The sequence below is a fragment of the Plectropomus leopardus genome, chromosome 9, assembly GCF_008729295.1.
Source record: "Plectropomus leopardus isolate mb chromosome 9, YSFRI_Pleo_2.0, whole genome shotgun sequence".
Lineage (NCBI taxonomy): Eukaryota > Metazoa > Chordata > Actinopteri > Perciformes > Serranidae > Plectropomus > Plectropomus leopardus.
In genome coordinates this window covers 34,235,022-34,261,397 of record NC_056471.1, presented here as the reverse complement: position 1 = coordinate 34,261,397, position 26,376 = coordinate 34,235,022, and the positions used below count along the sequence as shown (strand labels likewise).

Genomic DNA, 26,376 nt, shown 5'->3' with positions numbered 1-26,376 from the left:
CTTTGGAGACATCAGGTGAAAAAAACTCACCACGAGATCCTTCAGTCGCCGTTGTGGACCTTACGTACATGGAAAGAAAAACAGGCAAAAATCTGTCTGCTGATGAAGATCATGTGCTGTGATCGAAAGCTCAGGAAACAGCCACTGATGGAGCTTTTAGTGAGATTGTTTTGCCAGCTGCTGTTTCAAGGTCAAGAGGGACTTTTCAAAGAACACATACTGTAGATTTTATATTTCGAATGTTAAATGATAAAATAGTTCAAATAGTTAAAGGTCACATTCAGATAAAAACTCTGGTCCTAAATGCGATGTAGATGGAGCCCGGTGAAGTTTTTTTTTCAGCCGACACGATGACATTTCAGCTGAAAAGCAGGAAATAAAATAAAAGAATGTATTTCTTCATGTATTTGTACAACATGATTTTTCCTCTGGGGTGTTTAAGGTGGCCTGTCTATTTTTCCCTCAGCATATCTCTGCAGAGGAACCCCTGCGACCTCTCCACACATCGCTCTGCATTCCATTAGCTCGCCGCCGCCGCACTTAAAGCTCCGATAAAATCAGGACAAACAGAGCTCTCTGTCATAATGGAGCTGTGCTGAAATATATCTCTGTGTTGTTGGTTTTTCACTTTCCCTCAGGGCGTCCAAATTAAAACTGCTTCTGAGGAAAATATGTGCAGAAAATCTTCAAACTTCCCTCGTCTTTGGACCCCCAGCACGCCGCCGCGCCCTGTGGGATCCTCGTTTGCTGCAGGAATTTGAGTTAGTTTTGGCAACATGAATGTGTCAAACCTCTGAGCCTTTGGGCAACAATCCAAAAGTTTCACATTGCAAACAGGCACCTTAAACATGAAGGAAAGTGTCGGTGATTGATATTTCCTCCGGGCTCTTACACTTATCAAATATTAAATTGATTAGACTGATAAGTGATTAATTCCTGAGGCGCCGCAGGAGTTTGAAACAAGTGAAAACTTGTTCTCTTCACAGTGATAAAGCTTTACTCGCTGTCAGTACGTTCTCATGAGGTTAGAAAAAGTCAAATTATTGTGTTCATCCGACTAAAACTGGACTGTTAATATTTTAACCACCTAAAAACTCAATCTGAGTGTAAATGTCGACTATATTTGAATATTGTCTCCAGCAGCTGATGGAGGCAGCAGCAGCTCAGCGTTCAGCGGAGTAAAATAACTGTTTTTCTCAGTTTGGTGTTTTTGTTTGAACGGTTTCAAATTCCCGTCTGTCCCGTCCCGGCTGTCTGACAGCCAGGTAAACCTGAAAATATTCTAAATATAGCGGAAACTGATATTGATTTTTTTCAGACTAATTAGTGGAAGTTTGGGAGTTTGATTGTATGTGCGTGACGTTTTCTACCATGAAGTTATTGTAAATAAACAGCTGTGATTGGGTCCATATCATAGATGGATCAATAATATCGGTTCATAGCTGAACGGAGGCAGATCTGCAGCTGCTGATTGAATAGTGGGACAAAGACAGGAGGGACATTAAATGATGGCGCTGTGAAGACTAAACTGTGACTGGAAACGTTCTGAGTGTTTTCTCTGACTGAGTTTAACCCCGCCTCCCTCTCACCTGCCTCAGGTGTGATTCGTACGACGGAGACGTTGGACCGCGAGACGACGCCTCACTACTGGCTCTCCGTCTACGTCACCGATCTGGGCACGGAGCCCCTGGTCTCCTGGACGCACGTCTTCCTGGAGGTCCTGGACGTGAACGATAATGCTCCAGAGCTGTCTCAGCCGGTGTACTTCGCATCCGTCCAGGAGAACGTGGACAAAGTGAAGTCGGTTGTCCAGGTGTCCGCCACAGACGTGGACACTTCCTCTGAGGGGAAGCTCTCCTTCCAGATGCTGGAGTCTCATCGGACGTACTTCGATGTGGATCCCAAAACAGGTAGGACAACAAACACTTTTACACAGATATGGTGAGAGATGTCATGTTATGTCCAGTGTGATTATACGCAGCATCGCGACATCCTGCGATCATAACAGGCGAGCATCCGCCTGTAACGTGACATAATCATAGACCGCAAATAAAGATGGACGACACGCCGCCACTGACCCCCGCTATGCTGTAAGGAGGTTAAAATATCTGACATTGGCATTTTGCGATAGCGATGTCCGTGAGAGGTGGATTCTGCGCAGCGGCGATATCCGTGGTGCTGGAGTTCCCGCCAAAACACCTGTCTGATCAATACTGAGCAGCTCCATCGAGTGCGAGCGCACGGATTGGCTGTCACAGCTGTCAATAGGCAGGTTTCCATTGACCCTCAAACTGTGCAACTTGAAACTGTGAATACAAAATGAGCCTAATGGAAACGCGTGCAAAAAAGTTTTTTGTTCTCATGAGGTGGTATTTCAGGCGATGCACATGCAGTGTCATAACAGTCTGACAGAATCCACTGACATGCAGAAATAACTCTCATGGTTCCCAGTGAAGATACTGCAGCTCATGTTTGAATTTCTTTATGTTCTTTGCAGATTTTTACTCTATTTAACTGAAACGTTTTCTGCTGGGAGTCGACATCGTCTGACACGTCGCTGTTTCAGCACCATGCTTTAAAGCTCTGTGAGTTAGTGCTCATTTAAAAACCGTGATACCAGCCGGTCGTCACCCTGCAGCTCCGTGTCACCGAGTGCAGACTCTTGAATATTCAGCGCCGCCCTGAAACGAGTAATAAAAGCTTTTTACGATCAGCAGATATACTGTGACTCTGGGATGAGGAGGATAATTGGATCAGGCTGCGCAGTGTCATCCTCTCGTTTCATGAGCAGTTTGGACAGAAATATGGCCGACTTGTTCCGCTGTGATTGATTTACGTTTTGATTCAGACTCCCTCTGTGAGTTTGAGACATCTGGACGACTCGTGTGCTGCCACACTCTCTTAGATTTCTCTTTTATTTTCTCTGGTAAGCTAAAACAAATGAGAAGTCAACTTCAGATGCACCGAACGACTTCATTATAAGTCACCTGTTAGCTCAGGTAACAAGGTTTTGTGCCGCCTGCAAAGACTCTGACGTGATTTCTTTTGTGAACATGGAAACTAGACAAGAAATATCCCCAAATCTGCAATATATTTTACCAAAAAATATTTTTTTTCAGAAGGGAAGATTATTCGTTTTTTTTATAATTAGAATAATTTTATGTTTAAAATTACGTTACGTAAAAAACATAATAAAAATCTATAAAACAAATACATCTTCTTTTTTTTAACCTAGCACTTTTTTGTTGCTTATTTGCATGTAACTTTCATATAACTTTTTTAAGAGATTTATTTGCTAATCAATTTGCAAATAAATGAATAATTAAATACATTTATTAAATCAAAATAATGTAAAGAATAAGCAGAAAATCTTCATTCATACATTTATAAAAAACAATTTAACTATTATAAAAATAGTTGCCAATTTATTTTGAATTTAATTGACAAATAGTTTTAGCTGCACTGCATATTGTCATAAAGTTTGTATGCAGAAATCCTAGTTTGTAAATGGTTATCTAACAAAAATAGTGGAGTAAAAAGAACAATATTTCCCTCTGAAGTACAGCAGCGTAGAAGTGGAAAGTGGCATGAAATTCAATAATCCAAATATAGAATAATTTTTATTCCTAAACACTCTAAATTTGATTTTATGATATTTGTGTAATTTTTTAATGTTCCTCATTATAAAACTAATTTATGTTTGCACTGGGGAAAAAAATGTGTATGTGAAACTTATCACTCATATTATTTTCTCTTACCAAAGAAAAAAATTAACAATTTAAAAATTAAAAATTAACAAAATTAAAAAAAAAACAAAACACTGGTGAATGCCCGAAATCAGTGAGTACTAACAAAATAAGAACAAATCGCAGATCTGAGCAAAAAAAAAGAGAAAATCTGTTTGTAAATACTTTCTTGCATGAGGCCCGTTGTCTCCACATACTTGCATATATACAGGTATATATACATACATACATATGTATGTATGTATGTATGTATGTCCTACTGGCTGACTTACATCTGATTCAGTGGTGTAAACTCGAGGTGAGAGGAGGGCGGAAAGGGTTAATACGTCCTGATACACTGTTTCAAGTCTGAGCAGAGCGAGCGTGTGGGTGTGTCGCTGCTGAAAATGAAACTTCATAAAGAGAAACTCTGTCAGAGGTCACTCACAGACTCACTCAGCTGTGCTCTGACAGGATTTAAGGAGAGAAAAGTGAAAAAGCTGTCCCGTGAATACGTCCCATGAAGACGTCCCGTGAAGACGTCCTGTGAGCCCCTCAGGTGTCTTCATCTCTGACAGTTGCAACTGAGTCATCTGCTGCTGCGGACTTTGATGTTGGGGCAAATTAGTGCAGCATTAGCTCTGACGCTGCAAGCCGCTACAGGCCCCGTCCTGCTCCCGTAATCTGCAGGTAGCTCAGGTGTGTGTCCACACCCTCGGGACAGTACACCGGAGGATTAGAGACGGAGGGCGGGTCAGAGACGTAGCACAAAGGCAGCAGGGACGGGGAGGTGTGGAGACCGCCGCAGAGTGTCGCGTTTAAACAAACTCTTTTTGTGTGAAAGCAGCTGTATTTGATATTCAGGGATGAGAAATGTGTTTGGGTTTGAAAGGATCATTGTGTCTCTGTGGACATATTTACACTAAAGAGTCCTCTGATGTCAAGAATGTAGATTTCCGAAAGCTTCTGAACTTTTATTCTGGCTCTGGATTGCTGTTAACTTCCAAATGTGAGACTTCCACGAGGCCACATCGAATAAAACAAAAAGGACAAATGTGAGTTTAACATCGAGCCGATGAAACAAGAAAAGACGAAACAAACCAACGTAAAGTGAACCGATTACGTAATAAAAGGCTGAAAACAATAAAAATATCAAAAACAGAAAGAAGAAACTGAAAAACTTCAATTACGGCAAGATTGTCAGACAGTTTGTTCAAAATAAAATGATATGGCCAAAAGTATGTGGACAGCGGGTTTCCCAGGGTTGTGCATGAAACGTTAAATTCTTATTGCGTTTTGGCCTTTTGTTCACATGACAACAGCATTTTGGAGGCCTGAAAACGCAAACTTTTGAAACCAGGTGTAATATTTTGAAAACGCCGCCCGTTCTGTCACCGTGTGCGGATCCTGTGAGAACAGTGACATCATGCACGTGGTTTTCTTCTGTGGTGTGTCATTACAAAGTTCCACCGCCAACCGCTGGCCTGGCATGCACACTACATTTGTTTTTGTGAATCCGTGCACGCAAGGATCATTTTTACAAAATTATAATATGAACCCAGATTTATTTTTTATTTTTTGAACACAAAAGAAAGACTTTTTTCGTTTTCACTGGTGCTGTTTTCATCTAAATTGTTGGCCACCACAAATAGATTATACAATTAATAGGAGACTATAGTATTTTAGATTTATTTTAAATAAAAAAGTTACACCCAAGTCCAAGTACAGTCCCACAACACTGACACAGAAGTGAAGCGATGTCCTGACGTGGACACAGCAAAACATATTTTAACCACCTAAAAAATCAATGTCAGTTTAAGTGTCGGCTCCTCTTCACCTTCCACAGCAGCTGATGGAGGCAGCGCTAAAGCAGCAGCTCCTACGCTCAGTGGAGAAAAACGTTTTACTCAGTGGAGTTTGGTGTTGTTTTTTTTTTCAAATTCCCGCCGGTAAGAGCGGTCTGACTGCAGGGTAAAGTGCTGAAAATATTCTAAATATAGTAATTTATAGGGATTTTTTTTTTAACTAATCAATGAAGGCAGAGTTTGCTCAGCACCGTTTGATCATAAATGTACATAACGCATCAGCTTTTTACCCAGAATTTACTGTAAATAAACAGCTGTGATTGTGATTGGCTCGACATCATAGACTGGATGAATAATATGGGATTATATCTGAAAGAGAGCAGATCTTCAGCTGTGGAGGAGTCAGACAGACTTCATCAATAAATGAATTCTCCTCGAGGACATTTAATGAGGACTCTCATTAAATGTCCTAATCGAGCTGAAACTGCAGCTCCACTAAACTGTACATGCACACGCACTGAGCAAATCTGGTTTCGGAATTATCATGTGATCTAAGATGTCCACTTACTTTAGGCCATGTTGTTAAGATCAAAAGAAAATTTGCACACAAGCTACGAAATCCATTAGGAGGATTTGTTGACATTCAAACAGATAATCTAACACTTAACTTGAAGGCAGCAACACTGCGACTACAGAGAGGAAAAATCCGATATCAGCGCTCGTGTTAATGACGGAGTTTGTGTTTCCTCAAATTACATAAAGAGTAGTCAAAACTTGATCTCCAGAACATGACCCACCTTGTCTTATTTGAATACACGATTAGTAATGTGCAGGTGAGTGGTGCAGAAACCTCTCATGCCTCGACAGGATGAGCATGACTCACGGCTGAACGCAGGTTTCTGACTAAACCTCAAACGTAAAGAAACTTCAGCAGAGAAACGACACAAAGGAAATAAAGTCCCATCCCAGTTTTTTTTAGATTTAATCAAACTAGTTATTGTGTGACTTTAACAGCAGGTTTGTGCAGCGAGCGAGGGCGTGCCAAATTACCAAAATGACCAAAAATCAGTGATATAATCATCTATAATCAGTGTAGGTTTCATTATGTGTTTGTGTTTTTTGTTTTTTTAGCAAGGCCAGACAAGTCAGGAATGTTCCCAATTCATTAGAGTTTTGCAACGATAGATTCTTCAAGTTATTGCAGAGCCTCTTAGATCGACAGACACATTTCTGCAGTCGTCTTTATTTTCACATTTTTACACTTTAAATGCTACAAACGGAGTCTGGTGATGTTCTGTGTTTTTCGGATTGTCAACAAATTCACCGAAAATGACCAAACCGACTGTGAGTGTTTCCTTCACAGTCTGATCTTCTTCCTCTGTGTGCAGTTGCTGTTAAAAACAAATCAATGAGCCACTGAGCGATTTACTAACTTTGTTGGTTTGAATCTAAAAGTGAGATTTGATGACTGTGAATTAAATACAGAATAAAAGCAGACAAATTCTTCAAAAGTGTCACAGTATCATAACTAATAATGACGATGCTTCTGCACTGATCACTGATAAAAATAATAAAATTAAAGAATGAAAATTAAAGAAAAGAAAAAGAAGAAAGATTAAAAAATTCAAAAGAAGAGAAATAGAAAGACATGTATAGAAGAAAGAGAAATAAAATAAATAAAAAGACTGGATTGCGGGTGGCAAATGCGCATGTTGTAAATAATGAGGTGAAGACCTCCTCTGTGTCCTCCTCACATTTGAATGTCTGAATGTTCATTTGTGAAAAAGTCTGTCTTTGCATGTATGCAGATGATGTCAGTCTCACAGTTCGTCCTTCACTGAGGCGCTGGACTCGTTTGCATACGCGCTGCTGAAAAGTGGCCTTTTTTTGGTGCAAAACCACCTCCGAATGAGGCCTCAGCGTCCAGATCTCTCTGCGTCCTCAGGGGCTCTTTGGTGCTTTCACACCTGCTCTGAGAGCCGTCCACTCATGATAAAATCACTCAAGATGCTCATTAATACCAGATATAAACACGGCCTCTGTCTATAACTTTCCACTGACTCTTAAAAACAAGTTTCTGTTTTAGTGTCTCTCCTTGAGAGACAGTTTGTCCGCTCAGCGAGGCCGCAGTGATCAGATATCTCTGTTAGTTAGTGAGTCGTTTCCATCTCAGATCTGATCAGATAGTCCTCGGATAACGAGCGGCTCTTTAAGGCTCAGCGGTGCCAGAGCAGCGGGTTTGTTTTTTAAGAGTTTGCTCTTGTAATTAGTGATGAATTGGGCTGTTTGTGTCTCTTTTCAGGGGCTTTGTTTATGCTCTCGACTTGATTTGCATACATTTATCACTGAAGAAGTCGTTAAGCGTTCTTAATTCAAGAAAAAAAGAAAGTGAATTTGGACTCCAGCCTTCAGTTTTGATGAGTCTGACTGACTCGTACTGAGAGTTTCTCCCTCATTGATATTTCTTAACCGTCGCTCCGAAATGCCTCATGATTTAAGACGTGGCGCACCGAGTGTGTAAATAAAGGCTCCATTAAAACAACTAAGATGGGAAGTGGCAGCTGCTGGCGGTGAATCTGGAGGGAAAGACCAGGAAACAAACAAACCAGGTCCCGACATGTCAGACATCTCTGTTTATCTTCACGTGGTTTTGACAGCCGTCCACACGGCTGAGTGAAAACAGGCGACAGCAGAGAGAGAGCGGCTTCAGCCCCGATTCCCACGTCTGCACTAACGACTAAAACACACTTTCTAATGTGCCCCACCTGTCCTAATGATGTCCTCTCAGCGGGGACTGTTTGCTCTGTCATAAAAGGCCCGAACGACCCTCAGAGGGCTCTTTTAACCCTCAGCTCTGTCTGCAGGGACAAGCTCACACACCTCCCGTCTCCCTCTCACTCTGTCCTGACAAATAAACAGCTCTCTGCGGGATTTTCTACCTAAATTACATCAGTCTGTGCGACCCCAGTGGAGAACATAGACTCCGTGCGTGCAGTGATTTCTTCCTTTAACTTCCTCCTTTGGTGGTTTATTCAGAAATATTCAGTCCTGCTGATCCTCCAGCAGCAGAGTTTTCTTCAGACTTTGATTAATGTTGGTTTATTCAGGAGAAATGTGATGCTGTAATTATGGTTTCCGAGTCTGCAGAGTCACCAGGGTCCATGTTATATAAATGTTTTATCAGCATGTGTACGAACATGTTGGCCTTGTAGACACTCCGAATAAATATTACCGTTTGCACACACACACACACACACACACACACACACACACACACAAAAATATATATATATGAACTATAAATATTGAACCTTTTTTTTTTTTACAATATTGTAATTTTTTGAGATGCACCTGTATGTTTTCCAACAGGGCCTCTAATAAATGGTCCAGCTCCAAAAATATGAAATCGATTTTTGGTGGCGGATGTTATAATGGTGGCAGGCCGCCAAAAATGCACGAATGTGCGGGAAACCAGGAGCACCACAGATGAGAGGAACATTTTTGATTTGGGAGCACACTGTCCCTTTAAAAGGAAACTAGCAGACTTTTTGTGTTCGTTTGCGTTTGCATTCGACCTTTGAAAGCTTAAAACCTCCCTGACTGCAGACTCAGAGGTGATTAGTGCATCTAATCAGCGAGAGGAAAGAGTTGTACTGGTCGGTTTTCACACCTGTGCACACCTGGCCGTCAGCTGAACAGAAGCCGACCTGTTGCCGCGGTGACATGCGTGACTCTGTCACAGTCCAACATGGATGAGCTGCACCTGTCTGTCAGCGGCCGACTTTCTGATGTTCCTGTTTCTGTCAACACAGTTTTTACACCCTGAAATTTAATATCTTTGACTTCTTACCGCACCGACCGCCATAAATCAGCGCGGCCCAGATGTTCTTATAATATCTCTTCTTAATGCGCTCGTCTGCAGCAGCTCTCGCAGCCTCGGGTCGCTTTCTGCTCTAACAGAACATGTTTTCCATCATGTTGGGAGGTCAAATCCTGCAATTTCTGCAACTTTCCAAAAAACGGCAATCACGCAGCGTTCAGCCAGGTGTGCATGAGGAAGAGGGCAGAATCTGAAGGTTCCTGTCAAACTGTTTTCAACACAATTTCTTCTGTCACATTTCATGTGATCAGCCGAGTGCAGCACGGTGAATGTCTCTGTGGAGAAACTGTTAAAAAACCTGCACAATTATACAGATGCCATTATGAGGTTAAAGATACAAACTCTATTAACTGTCAGTGCAGATTAAGGTGGCAAAGGGTGAGATTGTTACGCTATGATAACCATCTCATAAAAAGTACATTATCATCATCAGTTAAAATGACCCCTAAAGGAAAAATAGAAATATGTGTGAAAAGTCTGACAGGCTGTAGAGAAGGAAAAATGATTCGCATGTGCAGGTTAAATTATCCATGTTGTTGCATTTTCTTCCAATAGATTAATATGTGGAGGCTCATGCAAACGTTCGAAAACTTTGTGTTTAAAGAAAAGATTCCGTTATTTATTTTATTTATTCTGTCCCATTATTTAACAATTAAGACCTAACAAAGCTGACTTACTGCAGAGCTTCATTGAACAGCCTGGGCTTTTATTAGCTTAAATCATTGAGCTCAGCAGGCGTCTATGTGAAGACGTGCTTTTAATTTCCTTCACACAAAACTGTTGGTCAGCAAAGACGGAAATACAATCAGATTAGTCATTTAACCCTTAGACACCTGGGCGAATTGGCTTTATTTAATTTAATTGTATTTTTTTAGATATGAGGGAAGAAGGTAATGAGCAACAAAAGAAGAAATGACCCAAATACAAAGAGAAAAAAAAGAAAGAAAAAAAAAAGAAACCGGATTCCTCTGGACTTCTATACCAGTATTCATCACTGTAGCTTTAAAATTCAGCCCGTTACAGCCTCTTAACGTGGTAAAAAAAAACACCCAAAAAAACACCGTGATTAACATGTTCATGCTGAAAGCCTTATATAATACCATTTTTATCAAACTCTTAAGAAAGTGACTTTATTTTGTCTCTTAAATTAGGTAACCTTTATAAGTTAGTGTGTTGGCGATGTAAGCTGTTCTTGTACATATAAGCAATGCAGTTTTATTTGTTAAACACATTTCACACGACAGGGCAATTAAAGTGCTTTACAGAGCAATAAAATGTGAAAACATAATTAAGGACACAGATTTACAATCAAAACGTAAAGAGATAAGATACAAAGGGTACAATTAATTACTAAATGATTTGAAAATTTTAGAATAAACATGTCTGCTGTAGAGTCGATCTGGTACAGAAGCTGATTTTCATCCTTTAAAAAGCTAAAGGAGGCTCAGATTCTTATAAAAGCTGCTCTGAAGAGAGATCCTTCAGCATTTCACACCTGCAAGAAACGTGTGGAGGTTTCTTCTCTCCTTTCATTGGTGTGAAACACACACGCACACACGCACACACACACACACACACACACACACACACACACACACACAACACACACACACACCACACACACACACACACACACACACACACACACACACACACACCCGAGCCTGTTGTTATGCAGCTGCTGTGTCTCCTCTCTCTATAAGCGCTAATAGCTTCCTCTAAACACTTCATTCATTCAGTCAAGACGAGGTCAAAAGCCCAACGGGGAAATCGACTCAAACTGCAGTAAAAACAGAAAAGACAACAAAATGAATCCAAGTACACTGAAGTGCATGAGGCAATAAACAAAGTGTCTTAATTAAATGATAAATAACTTTATGAAATATAAAAATAGATAGATGATGATGTATTTTCGTGTTATGCATTCAGTGTGGGCTTACAAGACACCAAAATTGCAGTTGCAGCAGTCAAATAATTCATTACATTTTATTTCATTATAAGGATTTAAAAAAAAAAAGATTTCACGGCTCAGTCTTAAACAAGATATTCTGCCTTCTTTCATGAGCTTGAACAAGAAAATTTCCTCATAATCATCCAACCAGAAGAAGTCTGCATAAATTGAAGAGAAACTTTCCTGCTTCTTCTTTTAAGGTTGACATATATTTGTGAATATTATCATTATTCTGGAGATGTGACAATCTTCCAGAGAAGATCTTTTTTTTTTAAAAAAGGAATAAAGAGCTGGATGACTCCACTGATCTGTGATGAGTTCGGTAGTTTATCTTTGACAGCGAGCTAAACGAGTAAAACCCACATTACAGCTCTGCTTCTGCAGCGTGTGTCCCTGTCAGCGGGTAAATAAAGTGTAGGTGTGAAGTGAAGGAACAGCTGTGGACGCACAAACAGCAGGACTGAAGCCAAATGTTTCCGATCAACCTGCTGAGCCACATACTTTATAACTGATATCAGAAACACAAACGCTGAATCACCAAACCGTCGTCTGGAGCTGCTGATGATGAGCAGCCTGTCGGTCTGTCCGTGGTTTTTTCTCACCGCTGAATCTCATCACACCGTCCTTGTTGAAATCACCGTGGAGATGATCGGCGAGACAGACAGAGAAAGTGAAAAATTGTAAAAAATGAGATTAAAATTTGTCCTTGATCCTGCCCCATCTTTGCAGTTAAAGGGTGAGTTGATCAAAATCACCAACTACATTAAAATTTCCATCCGGTTGCTGCTGATGGCATCATTCAATTCCTGCAGTGCATTTTTTTGAATTTGCATCCGAGTCTTGCGCCCTGTCGGCTCTGAACAAGGTCCGTCCATCCTGTACAACAGCTTGATCCAGGATGTTAGGGGTTAACCATGTCTCTGTGAAGATGTGTGCAGAGCAGTCTCTGATTTCCTGTTGCTGAGTGAGCCTCAATCACGTCTCATTCACTTTATTTTCATTTCTCCCCTCTGGTCTGACTGGCCGCTTGGTGTATGCTGTTTGTGGGGATCCTCTCGCAGTCTGCTGCATTCAGCCCAAGCTCCACACAACTTTTCCGGATGTTGATAAAAGCTTCTCTGTCGTAGGTTCATGGAGTCAAAAAAATAGAAACATATAGCAAAATGTAGCAAGGATTTGAGGAGCTGCTGCCTGCTGCATCTACATTTGCTGCCGTCCGTAACAAGTGATGCAGAATCACTTTTTTGTCTTCTCTCGCTCAACAGTGAACACCACACGGTCACAGTCTGTGCAATGTGACATTATTTAATTTATATGTTTTGTAAATTGTATTTATCTGCAGATGTGGGACACAGTCATTGTTTTGCAAGTCATATGTGGGTCTCAAGTCATTGCACTCAAGTCCCAAGTCCTGAAATTTGAGTCTCAAGTCTTAAACAAGTCATAAGTCGTTCTCCACTTAATGTAACACCACTTTTTCATTCATTCAAACCTTTTTTTGAGACCCTCATTATCAATGATGCCGAGTGGGTACAAAGACATTAAAACAATCAACAAGCAAACAGTTAAAATAGAAACAAAATCACAAAACAACAAACAATAATAGTTACGTAGATAGCTAAAAATACAAGATAACATACATGTTGTGGTGTAAAAGCATAATTAAAAGCATTCACAGTCAATTAAAACAAGATTTGAATTAAGAATATTTTTGAATTATTGTTGTGATGGTGGAAGAGTTTAAGTTTAAGTTCCGTTGCAGATTATTAGTAATTATATAATACATTTACAGAAATCCTAATTAAAAAAAAAATATTTGTTGCTTTGGGGTTTGTATTTATTTGTTTATACAAGTTTGTTGGAAGTTTTCGTTAGTAATTTTTGACTTGCATGTTTTGCAAAAAAACGTTTTCATGTTTTTTTTCTTCTGCAACTTGATTTGATGCAGTTTGATGGGTTCAAACAAAGTGGATAATTTGTGGAACTGAACAGCATTAATGTTTGTTTTTTCAAAAAATGGAGGGAAATTAATAAATTCGTGGCACACTTTTTAAATGATCGTTTGGCTTTGAGGAAAGTTTTCATAGTTTTTATACGAGGCCGAAGTTTTAGTGTTAGGCAGCAGAAAACTGTTGTACTGCTCTGAAACACACAGGGATAAACTTTAAGGTGGACGCACAGAAACACCACATACACCAACAACAACAACAGAAATAACATCCATAAACCAAACTGTGTTTACCCTGTTAGACACACACACACACACACACACACACACACACACACCTACAATAACAGAAGCAGTCACCTTCCTAACTGTCTGTGTTTGTTTGTTTAGGTGTGATTAGCACTCTTACTTCCTGGGACTCACACACACACACACACACTGACCACATCGATTCTTTTTCTGTTTGTGTGTGTGTGTGTGTGTGTGTTTGTGTGTGTGTGCGTGCGCAGGTGTTATCAGCACTCTCTCAGCGTTGGATCGGGAGGATAAACCGGAGCACAGCATCGAGGTGAGACTGTGAAGCTCAGACGGGAAAAACAAACCCTGGTGTTCTGCAGAGTATCAGACTGTCTGAGTATCAATAAATCCACAACAGCATCTGTTCTACAGACTGTTTATGTGCTTTTCACACCTCACACATATCATCCCGAGTTAAAACTGGTCGTTAAAGCTTCACACTACATGACTTTCAGAGTCGTCAGATCTCTGAACTGTTCACACTAATCAGGAGTCTTGAAGTCAGCTGACAAACACCACAAGATCTTTAACCACCTGGTTCTTCAGGTGCTTTTCTGAAAATATTTAATACAGAAAGTGACAAGGCAGCAATCTGAGTGAGATATTTAAGTAATAACTAACAGAAACATCACATGCAACAGTCCACCTTCCACCGCCTCTGTCTCAGTGCGCTTACATGCACAGTTTAGTGGAGCTTCAGTTACAGCTCGATAATTTAATGTGCCTCCTGTCTTCTTACTTCTGTCTTACCAGGTTGCTCATTGCCTTTTTTCCTCATGTTTTCAAAAGAAATCGGACCAATTTGCTCAGGATTTAAAGCTTTAAATACCTGTGAAAGGCGTCTGAACACAGACCAAAAACAGTCTTGTCAGTCCAGATTTCAAAGGGTTAACGGGGAAAGGGTTTCATCACCTAACGAAGCTGAGTTAGCTGAGTGTTTAATCTGTCTTTGAAGTAAGAATCTCTTAACTCTCTCTCTTCTAAACCTTCAGGTCATCGTATCAGATAACGGATCTCCGTCTCTGCGCTCCACTGCCACCGTCGTGATCCGAGTCCTGGACGCCAACGACAACCGGCCCAAGTTCACCGACAAACTTTTCCACGTCAAGCTGCCCGAGCAGCGCCAGCGGGCGGGTAAACAGGAAGTCTGCAGGATGGTCGCCCGCGACGACGACGAGGGCTCGAACGCCGTGGTGACCTACAAGCTCCAAGACAACAAGGACGACAGCTTTGAGATCGACGCGGTGACGGGCGTGGTGACATCACAGGGCGACTTCTGGCCTGGAAACTACAGTATTCTCACGGTACGAGTCCAGATCTTAATGTGGCTTCATGCAGCTTTTCTACAAAATCTGATAAACCCACAAAGCCGTGACGCTGAAACGTGTCTGTCAGCGAGCGTCCTAATGAGTTTTTTTTAGGACAGACTGGAGGTAAATTCTCTCTCTGAGGAGTTGTGCTTCATTTAAGCGTCTCTGTAGGAGGCGTGGAGGCCTTATAGTCTGAGGCGAGCCCACCAGCTCTGCTAAAGAGGCTAAATTACCCGTGCTTAATTCGCTGAAAGGCCCCTCGCCAACACCTGCTCTGACACTAACGAGCGGCCTCAGTCCTTGTCATCGCTCTGCATTGTAGAAGTCAAGGAGTTCAAAACAGTTTTTCGTCCTCAGAAAGAGATTCTGTTTCTCTTGATGTCGAGCAGCTTCACAGAAACTAAAGGAGGCGGTCAATGTTTCATATGTCTCTTAACAAATGTAACAAAGAACCAAACCAACAGACCGTCAGACCGTCTTTCTGTACTTAACGACTTCCCGCTCTGTTACTGTCACTCAGCCCAAGTCTTTAAGAAATCACTCATTCAACAGCTGCTCACTTCAGTTTTTATCAGACAAACAAGAGGAAATAGGGACTTTGTTTGGGACTACTTTCAGCAGCGGATTAATCCACATTTGGTGCTCCAGTGAGTATCAGTGGCAACAGGACAAAGTGGCTCATTTTTGTGGTTTTGCAGTTTTTTTTTAATTGAGTTGCATGTTGTTGTAGGTCTGCTTTTTTAGGTCATTATAGTGGATTTTTTCATTTAGTTTTTATTTTTACTCTGTTATCAGTACCAGCAGCAGAGTGCACTGTTTTGATCATAAACAGCAAAATAATATCCAGCTAAAAAACAGTTTAAAATGATCACCTTCTTTTGACACTAAGACTGTACCCGACTCAGAATTATTGCAGTTGAATCAGACGCAGCCTTTAGATGCAAAGATTCAATTATTTTTTTATTTTCCCCCATGTATTTTTAAATTTTTAACAGGCCCAGCCTGACGTTCACTGTGACAGCGGCCTTTATTTTATATAGTAAACAAATGGTGCTCATGGTGGATCAGCAATGGGTTAAGAGCAGAGGAAGAGAGAAGATAATATTGTTGCAGAGCCGCACGGTGCAGAGTGTCTCTTCCTCTGTGCCGCTGCGTCGCGTCCACTGCAGCTTGTATCAAAGAGTAGCGTGAAAGTCAAGAGCACTCACTCTGCAGCAAAATCTAGGGACCAAAACTTCCCCAGAAGTCCACTGCACAACACGCTGACGAGCAAAACAACAAAAACTGAAAAATGACTGCTCAACTTGTACAAATGTAGTAGTCTTATCTTATCAGCACCAAGAACAAGTGCTCATTTAAAACTGTGAGGGGGGCGTGGCTTGACTGACTCCCAGAGTCCTCCAGTTTTTCGGTGTTTCTCGGTGTTTCTATTTTTAGTAAAACCTTCTTTAGAATATTAATTGATATTAAATTATTTCTTTGTTACTCTCCAGATTAAAGCTACAGACCAGGGCAGCCCGTCACGCTCGTCCACGGCGAGACTCGACATCGAGTGGATCGCCCGCCCGCCGCTGTCTGCTGAGCCAATTACGTTTGATGAGCCCCACTTCACCTTTGCCGTCATGGAAACGGAGCCTGTCACTCACATGGTGGGCATCATCATGACAGAGACGCACCCGCTGAGGTGGTTCGACATCATCGGTGAGACACACACACACACACACACACACACACACACACACACACACACACACACCCACACACACACACACACACACACACACACACACACACACACACACACACACACACACACATGCACACACACACACACACACACACACACTGCGTTATTGATCGGTGGCAGTTTGCAGGTGATGAAAACAGAATAAACTTCAGTCTCTGATGAAAAACAAGCACCGCACAAACGAGGGTAATGATCTCTAAAAGAAGACAAAGGACGGAAATAAGAAATCTATTAGTTTCTATTTCCACGCGACACTCTGTTTGTCAACAAAGGGCAAAAAAACAAACGGCGAGCTGCTTCAGTCGTAGCTCAGTGATCACTGCGTGATGACTCCTCGTAGATCACAGAGGCTCCGACGTTAAACTCCTGCAGCCACGGCGAGCAGCTCAGCCTGTTAGGAAATTATATCTGACATTCACTATATTGCCACTTACAGTGAAGTGCTGACTCTGAGAGCGCCGGCTCTCCGAATACAAACAGGCTCCAGCCGTCATCCATCCATATGAGCCTCCATATAAACAGCAGACGAGTTATTTTCCAAAGGTCAGCAGAGTCCTGCGGCGCTGAGTGATAAGGTGTCCCAGAATAGTTTTCAGCTTCACAGAAGTCGTGTGACTTTTCAGACGCTGAGTTATATGTTACATGTGGAGGAGGACGTGATGTTTCCAGGCTGACGGATTCAGAGCCTAAATCGCAGACTTTTCTCTGTCTGCTCCGTATGTGTTTTTTTTTCTTTCTTTTGAAGCTAATCTTTATGTTTTCAGATGATTTTTCCTGGACGCTCTCACTCTGAGCGTGAGCGTGAGGGATCTCGGCCCGTATTCACAAAAATTATTGGATCACTCTCAGAGAGCTCCAAACTTGGCTTAAAAATGTTTTAGCTACGGAGTGATTTAAGAAAATTCTCAAAGCAGCTTTAAGAAAGAAAGGCACAGAAACTTTTATCTTTGTGATGAAGTGTGGTTTATCCTGTTGCTAGGTTTTATATATTCTTATATATATTATATATATTATATATATTTATATATTCAAAGTGGGTTTCCATGACAAATTTGTGCAAAAAAAAAAAAAAAAAGGTTTAATGGAAATCCGCCTATTGTTAGAATCAACATGGTATTAAATTAACTTCCTGTTGTTCTGGTAGTTAAAACACTTTTCTCACCCGTCATTTGTGGTTTCTCTCATATCGTGTCCCCTCTTAAAGCATAAATATGGTGATCAGCGCATGGAGAATGATGTTCAGAGGGCTTTGAAGTGACTGTGAAGCTGCATATTTTCTCTGTGAAAGGTCACTGAGGTGACAATTTAATCCACAGAAAGACACTTTACAGCCACTGAAAGAAAATCACAGACATGATGAGCCTCAGAGGGGGAATGTAAGACTTAACAGAGGAACTGAAATTACCTCGTTTACGTGGGAAATGCAAGTACACACTTACCTTCCACTAACCCAGTGAACATGCACACACATGAACACAGAGGCAAAACTGCAGGCAGTCAAAAAAATGTGACTGGAAGTGAAAATCTGAGCATAAATATTAGATTTAAAAAAACAGGGTTCATACTATCTTGAAAACCCTGGAAAACTCATGGAATTTGTAAAAAGCAATTTCCAGGCCTGAAAAAGTTTTGTAAACCTAAATATAAATTGAAAATTTTGGGAAATTTTTTTAAAGGAAACATTTTTTTTTAAAAAAAATGTTTTTTTAAAAATTAAAAAAAAATTTTTTGTTTTTAAAAAGTTGCATTTTTTAGTATCACAAAAAATAAGGAAAAAATAACCCCACCCCACCCCAAAAATCACCAAAATCAAAAAGAAAACATACCCTATAAAGCTGCGAGGGTTTGGAAAGAGTTTTTGTAAAAACAATTCTGCAGTAAAAATAAAAAATAAATACAAGATACAGACATTTAAAGTTGTATGTCCCACCCCTAAGCCAAATAAAAAAAATCCCCCTTCAGTGCTTAAAAAGTCAGCTGACATGCCTCCACCTGTTTTGCATCACCCCCTCTCCTCTCATAAATAACAAGTCTTTAAGTTTATTTAAACATTCAGTATATATTTTTTTAAAAAGCTATTGTTATGCTATGTAGTAATGAAAAATAACCAATAAGGAGTATTGTGGTTGTTTCAGAGAATGTAGTCTTTAAAATTTGCCTTAAGGTCATAGAAAAGTCATGGAAATTTATTGGTAAAAATTTGTTTTAAACCCTTGAAAAATGTTTTGAGGAAAGACGGACGGAGAAAACATAAATAAATGCAAACAAAAGCGCTGAAGCGTTGCTGGAGAGATGGATGAATCAAGAGGAAAAAAAGGTCTTGGTGTCAGCGTGTCAGCGGGACGGTTTCTCTCTGTGAGGATAAATCAGCAGCGCTCGTCCTCTCATCGCCTGCCAGATCACCACAGGAGGGACGGCTGGTCACTCCTCCTCCTCTTCCTCCTCCTCTCTGGCTTCTCTCAGCCTCAAACATTACAAGAGGGACGGCCACAGAGAGCTTTATCGACAATAAAAGACGTAACAGTGTTTATTGATGAAATCGACCCTCTGGACGTGTCGGCGCCTCGTTCTCTTTCAGCCTCGGAGGAAAACACATCAGAGCCGGCCGGGCTGTTTCCTGCCAGGCGGGCAGCAGAGAAAGACCGAGGTTCCTCCTGTTCGGTTCTCTGTGCCAAACTCGATCTGTGCCAGAGCCCAACAGAGCACAGCAGACTCTCTCTGCAGCCCTGAGGGGACGCTCGGTTGTCTCAGAGCTGCTGGCGCCGGATGTGTCATCCTCTGACGTCCGTGGGTTATGTTTTCAAGAGTCCCGATGAGGAGTCTTTGGCGGCCGTGGGTCAGAGGGCCGGTGGTCGGTGAACGCAATCATTTTTCCTCCTGATGGCACATTACGTCGTCGCCTCTGGCACCAGTGTGCGAATGTGTGTGTGTGTGTGTGAATCTGTGCATGCATGTGTATGTGAATGTGTGTGTGTGTTTTCATGAATCAGCTGGTCCTCGTCCACTGTGGCGCTTTCAAAGCGAGCATCAGATATGAAACACCACGTCTGACAAAAGTCGATGCTCACGCTCCGTCAGTCAGTACGGATTACTAATATTGTGTTAATCACACTGCTTATCACTAATGCAGTTTGAGCTGGATTTAGAGCTGTGATTTAGGCTACTTTTAAAATTGCCAGAATTTGACATATATGACAAAATTTCGGTTCAGCCAGTTTGCATAAAATCAAACCATTTTAAGCTTGTACACCTGACTGGATATCTGACCCAACTCCACTTGTCACTTTGAGAATCTGTTACTGCTTTCTTTTATTCACATTTTCCCTGACCACATCAATAACTTCAAAGTTACCACGACTTACAGCTTTAAGATAAATGTAGCAGAGTGAAGTATGCGTACAATATTTCAGGCTCAAATAAATCATAGTATAAACTCTCACGAAACTGAAATATGTACGTATAAAATGTGTGCATTTGTGCAGTAGTCGAGCGTTGTGTCACCCTCCAGCTCTGCCTTGTAATTAATTCTGACAGCTGTATTCAATCAGTCAATCAGTTCGAGTGTTTGTTGTTCTGTTGGATAATTGCGCAGCTTTTTCCTCCCTGTGTGGTCCAACAACACTACTCACCAATTATCACTGATGGTCAACCCAGATCAACCTCAACCCTCTCCTCTCCTCTCCTCTCCTCCCTCCTCAACCTCCTCTCCTCTCTCCTCTCCTCTCCTCCTCTCCTCTCCTCTCCTCCTCCTCTCCTCTCCTCCCCCCCCTCTCTCCTCTCCTCTCCTCTCCTCTCCTCCTCTCCTCTCCTCCTCTCCTCTCCCCCTCCCCCCTCCTCTCCCTCTCCTCTCCTCCTCCTCCTCCTCTCCTCTCTCTCCTCTCCTCTCCTCCCCCCTCCCCTCTCCTCTCCTCTCTGTATCTCTGTACCTCATCTCGTTGTGGGAATGTTGTTGTGTCACAGGACTCCTCTCTCCGTGCAGATACGATCAGGCGTTTCTCGCTCGGCGTTTCTCGTTTACCTTCCTGCTGTCCAGCAGCAGAACCCAGATGTGTATCGAGCGTCTGCAGCTGTCAGATAACTCAGAGACAAATGAAGACTTCCCTCGCCGTCAGAATAAGTCCTCCTGTGACTCTGCACAATAACAACACTCTGCGTTCAGAAAAACAGAAAATCAAAGCGAGGGCGGCAGCGTCTCGGCTGTTTGTGGACGGACGTGGCGTCCCTCTCTGGATGGTGATGTGTGAGTTGGAGCGGGTCCCAGCTGGGTGTGATGAGGTCCGGATGAGGGTCAGCACCTGCAGGTCTGAGGCCGCGGCTCGCTGCTGGAGGACGAGTATTGTCCTCAGCAGGGGAGGGTTGAGCATCTGCTCCAAAAGGACGAGTTCAGGCGTCTCCGGGTCTGAGTCCTGCAGGGCGCCTGATTATAGGGACACACTGAGAATAGAAAACTACATGTAGGAAAAAAATCTCTTTTATTGGAGGATTCAATAACAGTTTAACTGTTTGAAATCTGAGTAAACTGGCTTGATTTCTTAAAAAAAAAAAAAAAAAAAAAAAAAAAGAAGTGAGCAGACAAAGACAAAATTACCTTAAAATTAAAAATAAACTAGTCAAAACTACAAGAAAATTACCCAAATAGTATACCAAAAAATCCCCAACACTTTTTGAAGTAAAATAAAAAAAATAAAAGTAAGATTAGCTCCCTGAAGTTTTACAAAGTAAAAGTTCCTCCTATGCTGACACACAAAATTATTTATGGGAGTGAATGGAGTTATTACTTCTTCTGTACTGATATGTGCGCGTGATTCTGTAGTTACTGCGGGAACTCCTCGTTCTCGCCACTCCAGCTGATCTGGCAGAGTTGACGGATGAGGGAGCAATACCATAGCTGAACTGTGCCGCAACGCACATGCCAGCGCCGGAAATCCAGGATAAGAGAGAGGGTGAGGAGTTGGAGTAGAGCCGCTGCTCCTTCGCCTCGATGGGACCAGTTGAGGTGGTTCGGGGGTCTGATCAGGATCCTTCTCGGCGCCTCCTATTAGCGATGTTCCAGTCCTGTCAAACTGGTAGTTTGCTCCCGGGCAGACCCAGAACATGCTGGAGGGATTACGTATCTGGTCTGGCCTGGGAACGCCTCGGGGTCCCCCAGCAGGAGCTGGACAGCGTTGCTGGAGAGGGAAATCTGGAGTGCTCTGCTCCGCCTGTTGCCCTGGCAACCAGGCCTCGGATAGTCGGACGACAATGGATGGATGGATAATTTTTATTGGCACTCATTGAAATAATATGCTGATGCTGCAGAGACCTTGTGGACATGGACAGTTTTTCCCAAAGTTTTCGCCAAACTTAAGCCAAACTTTGGAGTGTTATTTAACGGACTTCTGAGTCAGTAAAGTCAGCTGAGGACGCCGACGTCCCCAGGAAGAGGAAGGACCGTCAGAGCAAAGAATCAATCGATCTTCATCTCTGACCTTCGACCTCGGAGCGGTGACCGAAAAACTCCTGCTGCTGATCAGATCAGAGAAATGATGCCGCCTCAGCAGGAGAGTCGAGCTGATTCTCTGTGAGGACATCGTGCTGCCAGAGCTGAGGGAGGTCGCCCACCTGCAGGACGCCCCGAGGAGGACAGAGGACGGGCCGAGGAACGACACCTCCTCATGTCTCGGAGCAGTCAGTGCAGGAAGAGACATTTTTCTCATGGTCAACTCTGAATATTGCAGAGTTTGACCCTTTGGGGTTCAAGATTTTCAAACTGACACGGTGGAAAAACGATAAAGAATAACTTTTTAAAATGTATTTGTATGGACAAAAATATAAAAGTCTAAGCTCTCTGAAAAACATGTTCTGAAAAAAAGCAGTAAAGATAAATAAAGTGCTGCGATTCGAACATGACAGAGAAAACTCAGAGCATCGTCAGATCAAATGTGAGTTATTCTGCAGCCTGTCAGCTCATTTTCAGTTTCAGAGACGTGTTTTCAACAGCTTTTTGACCAAACATCCTCTGGACTAGGTGTGCAAACAGTTAACTGTTAACCCATAGAGCCTGTATTAATATTACACACACTCGTGTTGCTCTGCGCACAAAACGCACTTTTCAAATCCAAGCGTAACCACATGTGAAGTAGATTATTATAATTATTATTTATTTAATTTTTATTTTTTACAAAGTAATTTCGTGTTAAGTTGCTCATTGCACTTTACCAATGTAAAAAAAGCTCATATTTTAAAGGGTTGAATGACTGATGGTCTCTCAGTTTGTGTCGTTGACCCACAAAAACATCCAGAAGATGGATGGAAGAACGGCGAGAAGGATAAAAATGTCAGTGAAATTCCTGCGTGGAAGGTCCTTTCTCTCCTGTGTAACACGACTTTTTTTTCCTCTCCCGGTTTGATGAGTAACAGAGATTTTTTTGCGTGGCTGGCCCCGCAGGGAGCTGAGCCTCCGACCACGGCGCCGATATCATATCTTCTGGAAATGATCAGTAAAGTGAAAAATTGCTTTCATAGTGCATCTTCCTCTCTGTGCGACGACAGGCAGCGATGAGCGATGCTGCAGCGATTTCATTATTTTCCATGAAAGTCTTCCTGTGTGTGTGTGTGTGTGTGTGTGTGTGTGTGTGTGTGTGTGTGTGTGTGTGTGTGTGTGTGTGTGTGTGTGTGTGTGTGTCAGTCAGTCACAGCAAGTCAATCCTGAGATTTAAAAAGTCTAAATCAGTTAAACGGAGCTGTCAGTGTGGCTGCTCAGAGCACCGTCAGTCATCAGGGCGAATAAAGACATAGACTTTCGGGTGACCCAGTTATCTATCGATCTAAGAGTGTGTGTGCAGAGTGTGTGTGCAGAGTGTGTGTTTGTGTAAAATGTGAGGAAAGGTAGGAAATAAGAGATTTTTTTTGTGCTTTTTTTCTCATGAACAGAGACACAATTATCAAAACATGAAAAATGAAAAGACACTAAAATGAGCCAAACAGTCTGTAATATTTAATAAGTGGTGACAGAGTGCAGCCTCAGCATCCCTTACTGTAACACATGTAGAGGTAAAAGTGTGTGTGTGTGTGTGTGTGTGTGTGTGTGTGTGTGTGTGTGTGTGTGTGTGTGTGTGTGTGTGTGTGTGTGTGTGTGTGTGTGTGTGTGTTTGGCCCTTTGCAAGGTGGACGTCTCAATAAACACCATCTGGCCGAGCAGGCATGAGGTTTACCTTCCTTACGAACACACGACCTGCTGAGAGACAGAGAGCGAAGAATGTCATGATGCAAGAAAAACCGAGAGGGCGCAGGATGAAAAGAGGAGCAAGCGGAGAGAAGGAAGGAAGGAGGAAAGAAAGAAAGAAAGGCGAGAAAAGGAGAGAAACAGAGAGACAGACGGGCAGAGTGAGTCAGAGTTACCGCAGATTGAAAACAGTGTGTTTCAAATATTTGTCGTCGGAGAGTAAATCATCAGATAAAACAGGATAAAGAACAGAACTATGAATACAATGATGCATATTTAAGAAACACACATCACATTTGAACACCAGGGGCCACGTAAATATGTAAATTGAAGTCGTTATGGACCAGCATACTCACAGTTTTGGCTGAGATAATGATGATGAGGAGATTGAATATGACCTCAGAGACAAACTTGTTTTTGGGTTGTTTTGTAGTTTTGCTGACTGCATTTTTATTTCTGAAGTCTGCACAGCGTTCTGCAAAATGTCAACAAAAAGTGCGTTTATAAATCTAATATTGAGTCATTTACGAGTCATGAGTTTCATCGCTCTTTTATTGACATTTGAGCCGTCGTCTCCCCTGTTGGGTTTTTACGAGGTGCTTGAGGTGCTTGAGGTGCTTGAAGTATTTGAATTTGGCACTTATAAGTGTTGGTACTGGAATACCTTAAAAGTCTGATATTTCATAACTGTCTTTGAAAAAAGGACGAGTAAAATTGGAAAAACAGAATGTTAAATGCTCACAGCGGAGTCAGCGTCAGCATAGGTATTTTTTCTGCTTCTTAAAAAAACTTTTTGCAATAAATGGGAGTTTATTCCTAAATTGACATGTAACCATCTGGTGTTTTTTATATTCGCACTTTCAATTTGATTGAGAAACATGCACTGCTTTACAAATCCAGCGTCTTTGCAGCAAAATCTACATTTGGAGCATTTTCTGTTGTCATGGCAACATGTGAGTCCGGACAGACATCAATCAGTCAAATTTTATTTCTGTAGCACCTTTCAAACAAAAGTGCTTTACAGTTTACATACATGAAAGTCAGACTAAAAAGAGTTTTTAGTTTACGTTTATGCAGACTTACAACCACTGAGGCGGTTATTATGTTATCATGCTTTGAAAGTGTTTTTTTAAGAGTAATATGTATTCTTCTTCTCCTCTTTTTTGGCACTTTACTGCCCTGTGAAGTCAGCACATGTGGAGATCTATATCACGTTTCATTACTATAAACAATATTAGGACCATGATAAACTCAACACGTTATCTTGAAGTGAATTATTATCATTATTTACTCGTTCATTCATCCCTTCGGTGTCTCTACAGCAGGAGAAGAAGGAGAAACAGTCAAGGTTAAACTCAGAGTTAAATCAGATGGACAGAGAGACACAGAGAGAGAGACAGGTGGACAGACAGGCAGTTGTTGTCTCTGTCTGTGTGTCTCAGTTGGTTTCTCGGCTCCGTCTGTAAATAAGAGGCCATCAAAACGTCCCGCTGTGATGGATGGATTCATATGAAGGAAAGAAAAATCTATTTCTCTCTGTTGTTCTCTGTGTTTTAGGTCTATTTTAATTCAATCACTTTATCAGAAACACTTCGGCCAAACATTTTTACTAAACTCACGTCTTCAAAAGTCGTTTCATGAGTCATCCCAGACAAACTGTTCAAGTCCCCGACCTTTAAAGGGAAAAAACAAGAAACTATATAACTGACAAAATTCATTTTCAGTAACTGAAGATGCAAATTTAAATAAACTCTCCAGCAAAAAGTAAAAACAAAAAGTAATTAAAAGTACAATTTTTGTATTTTATCTGTTTTCTCACATTCATGGGAGTTAATACTCAATAAATACTGCAAAAATAGTGGACTTTTATGTTCTTAGTAGCATCATTTCCAAACAAATTATTTAATTTGCGAAAGAAAAACAAACAATGGCGACTTTTCGAGAACTCGACCTTCATCAGGCAAACAGTTTAGTGACAAAAAGACGCCGTCTCACGCAGCCAGTTTAAAATCTTTTGGGGCTTAAAAGCTTCTCTCTTTGTGGAAAATATGTCAGTTTTTTTTAATTTAAACAAATTAGAGTTTATGTTCCTCAGAGTTTCGTCAGCGTGGGCACGGTGCTGCAGGAGTCACCTGCCCAAATCACCGCCGTTCTTCAGCCGCTGGAGGACGATGCCAACATGCATCACTCCTGCAGCCCGTCAAAATCAGAGCTGCACCGTCTGACGTACCGACTGAGAGATTACCTCTGACAGCTGGACGCCCACAGACCGCAGCGCCTGATGGGGTAAAACTCACCTGTCTGTCTGTCTCTCTGTGTCTCTGTCTGTCTCTCAGGTGGCGATGAGGACAAGGACTTTGACATCCAGAGAAACACAGGAACCATCTCCATCGCCCGCCGGCTCGACGCCGCCCGACGCTCCAACTACAACATGACGGTGCGGGTCACCGATGGCCATCACAGCGCCACCACACAGGTCAGAGACATCAACCAAAAATACTTCACAGAA

At 41.8% G+C, this 26,376-nt stretch overlaps 1 protein-coding gene across 1 annotated transcript in view; it reads left to right on the top strand.

Moving 5' to 3' along the window:
- Positions 1 to 26,376, top strand: part of fat2 (FAT atypical cadherin 2) — a 121,304-nt gene that overhangs the window by 21,129 nt on the left and 73,799 nt on the right. Inside the window, exons 3-7 of the mRNA XM_042492869.1 lie at positions 1,599 to 1,910; positions 13,819 to 13,877; positions 14,599 to 14,910; positions 16,410 to 16,617; positions 26,204 to 26,343. Of these exons, the coding sequence (XP_042348803.1) occupies positions 1,599 to 1,910; positions 13,819 to 13,877; positions 14,599 to 14,910; positions 16,410 to 16,617; positions 26,204 to 26,343 (1,031 nt within the window). The remainder of the gene's footprint in view (positions 1 to 1,598; positions 1,911 to 13,818; positions 13,878 to 14,598; positions 14,911 to 16,409; positions 16,618 to 26,203; positions 26,344 to 26,376) is intronic.